The 3,409-nt window shown below is 31.7% G+C and overlaps 1 protein-coding gene across 1 annotated transcript; it reads right to left on the bottom strand.

The window, feature by feature from the left end:
- Positions 1,451-2,423, bottom strand: LOC109233919. Its single transcript, XM_019399766.1, has 2 exons — positions 2,255-2,423; positions 1,451-1,896 (listed from the first exon to the last, which is right to left on the bottom strand). Exons 1-2 carry the CDS (start codon positions 2,351-2,353, stop codon positions 1,600-1,602), a joined length of 396 nt encoding a protein of 131 aa, XP_019255311.1. The 5' UTR covers positions 2,354-2,423; the 3' UTR covers positions 1,451-1,599.

Genomic DNA, 3,409 nt, shown 5'->3' with positions numbered 1-3,409 from the left:
TTTTTTTTTTCTGGATTCAGTTGTATTCAGTTGTATTTTGACTGTCAAATTCAGCTATATTCAGTTGTATTTAGCAGCATTCTTTCAAATGTATCTTTCAAGTTCAGATAATACATATTAAAGAACACAATTTCAGATGTATTAAACATGTTGTACGTAATCACTTGTATTCAGATGTACTCAGTTGTATTTAAGTGTATTATTCAACAATAGTTAGTTGTATTTAAGTGTATTATGCAGCTATATTCAGTTATATTTTGGTGTATTCATTTACTAACAGTGCTACTCAACGGTATTATTCATACAAATACATCAGCTGTATCCAATTGTATTTTTTAGTATTCATCTACACTCATTTATACTCAACTGTATATATTTCATCAGCTGACGCGGCATACGCAGAGTTTCATAGCACAATTGGGCTGGTTCCACAAGTAAAATTTGATACCAATTTAATCCGTCAAATATATAGTGCACTCCTTTGGGACTATGCTACGCGGAAGATAGACGTTGATGCCGTAAGCGAGAGCGAAGCACCTTCAAAGATTCTTAGGCACATCACCGATTCTGATACATCGGTGAAGATAATGTTAGAGTAGTCTTAGGTTGTATTAGTATGTATGCAACATGTTGTATTGATATGTATTCAACTTATTGTATAAGTCAGTATTCAACATGATATATTTATCTATATTCATTAAGTTGTATTTATATCTATTCACCAGGTTATGTTCATATATTTTCAGCAGGTGTTTTTAGGCCTTCATATTTATATGATATATTGCATTGATATGTATTCAGCTGTATTTTGAATACGCTTTTGTATATAACTGATTGTAATAACAGATTATCATAATTTGTATTCAAGTGTATTTGAATACATGTATTTAACATTCATAAATCATATTAACTCTCTGTTGTACTATATGTATTCCAAAAAGAATCATCAGTTCAATGTATTCAATGATTGTATTCGTCTATATTCATATATAATGAAGATACAACATGATATATTTATCTATATTCATTAAGTTGTATTTATATGTATTCACCAGGTTATGTTCACATATTTTTAGCAGGTGTTTGTAGACCTTCATATTTATATGATATATTGCATTGATATGTATTCAGCTGTATTTTGAATACAGCTTTTGTATATAACTGATTGTAATAACAGATTATCATAATTTGTATTCAAGTGTATTTGAATACATCTATTTAACATTCATAAATCATATTAACTCTCTGTTTTACTATATGTATTCCAAAAAGAATCATCAGTTCAATGTATTCAATGATTGTATTCATCTATATCATATATAATGAAGATGCAACGGTCGTATTTTAATTACGTATTCAGATTTAATACACCAACTAAGTATATCCAAAATATATTCGAAATGATACCGGAATCTATAACAAATTGTTTTTCATTAATACAAGTCAGATTGTGAACTAATTTCAACGTGGAGCATTTCTACAAGTACGCTTATTATGTCATTCCTGCCCACATATGCTACACGAATGTTGATTTTTCTTCTGCAGCAATTCAATGAAGGGCTTATCACGCTTCTTCTTTGGTCTTCCAGGAGGTCTTTTCTATTTGGGCGGTAATACAACTTCATCTGCTACATGTGCTGGTATATTCCATTTTTTCCGGTCCGGCGAAGGATACACGGGCACCTCATATGTCATTACAACAGACTTTGGTTTGTAATAATCAGAGCAATAATCTTCTGGCATTAGACACTTGCTCTTCAGGACAGTCCAAGCGTGTGGGCACGATAATTCGTTGACTTGGAACCGACCACAACTGCATTTTTTCTCTAAAAAGCATATTGTGTAATGCCTTCCTTCATCGTTCACCGTATGCAAATATTCAGTCGATGGCACCACCTACATTTAAAAAAACAAAGCATACATATATATAAGAATAGACGTATTAAATATGATTTTCATATATAGTATTATAATTTTATTTAGTTTTAAGAATCATAATATATTTTGTATTAAAATACAACAACAGTAGATACAACTATATTTGTACATACAGAATTCAAAGACATACATGTATATACATGTAAATACATTGAATATATTAGAATACATACTACATGAAAGCTGGCAGAATATTAGAGTAGTCTTGACTGAATATAGGATACAACTTCCATTGCTACCTTGAAATATATACAGTTAAATACCTTGTACCATGGATACATATAGGAAACAGATACATAAATAAAAGGCAACTTACAGTCATTCGTGTAGACATTGCCTCATTCAAGGTAAGCATCTCCTGGTATTTTTTCCCAAGCGTTGTGTATGTCTGAAGAGCTTCTTGAACGTATGCCATATGCAAAATCGAATTTGAACGTATTTCTGTATACAATTGTATCAATCTCAAATTTTCTTGGTTGGAAATTAATTTCTACGAACTGTAACAATCAATTAACAGGTTTCTCTTAAATCATTTATCAACAGACAAACGGGTTGGCTAAGTGTAGAGAACAAGTAAGATAACCTGAATTATGCCTTTAATTCTCCAAACACCTCGATTGTCAACCACAACAGCTTGATCATCAGGATGAAGTCATTCAACTTCTTTTCTCACTTTCTCACATGAAACATTATGATCAGTCGACAACCTTTCTGCAACCACAGAATTCGTCTCCCCTTCAAAACCTCTGCGTCCAAGAACTGCCCTCGAAGGGAGATTTGAAAATCGACAGAATCCTCTATTTTTGGATACTTTCGGATGGAAAATCATTGATGGAGGGGAAATACAGATTATGGGTGCTATAATTGTGTTAGTTGAGTTATATTAGGGGACTATTTGCTAGATTGATTTTCTTTCCGTTTTTAATCAGTTGAAAGGTCCATTTTTTAAGGAATATACGTTACTGTATTCAATGATTCAACTCTTGAATACAGTTGAATACAACATCTTATTAACAGGTTTTCCATGATTCACGGCGCTTTTTTCTAATGTATTCAAGAATACAGTAACCTAAATACATCAAATACATCTTAAAACATCTAAAAACGTATCTACAGGCTGTAATATAACAAATGGTATCTATAGAGAGCTAATTACCACTAAAAGATATCTATTTATGAAAATTTCTCTATATAATTCCCAAGTTTTGGGATTTTGGTCCAAAAGCAACTCAATAGCTGATTTTGGGAATTGAGATTTGAGATTTGGGATTTGGCCAAAATATGGGCAAAATTTATGGCCAAACATGCGTTTTGAAAATAAATCCCAAATTTATTTTTGGCAAAACTCATGGCCAAACGGGGCCTAATACTCTGTTGGCCAAGCTTCTCCAAGCCAAAATCACTTTTTTTTGTTTTAAAAAAAATATATTTTTTTTTCAAAGTTGAAGTGTTTGGCCAAGCTTTTAGAGGG

This window comes from Nicotiana attenuata, chromosome 10 (genome assembly GCF_001879085.1).
Source record: "Nicotiana attenuata strain UT chromosome 10, NIATTr2, whole genome shotgun sequence".
In the NCBI taxonomy this organism is placed as follows: Eukaryota; Viridiplantae; Streptophyta; class Magnoliopsida; order Solanales; family Solanaceae; genus Nicotiana; species Nicotiana attenuata.
This window is presented reverse-complemented; position numbering and strand designations above follow the sequence as displayed.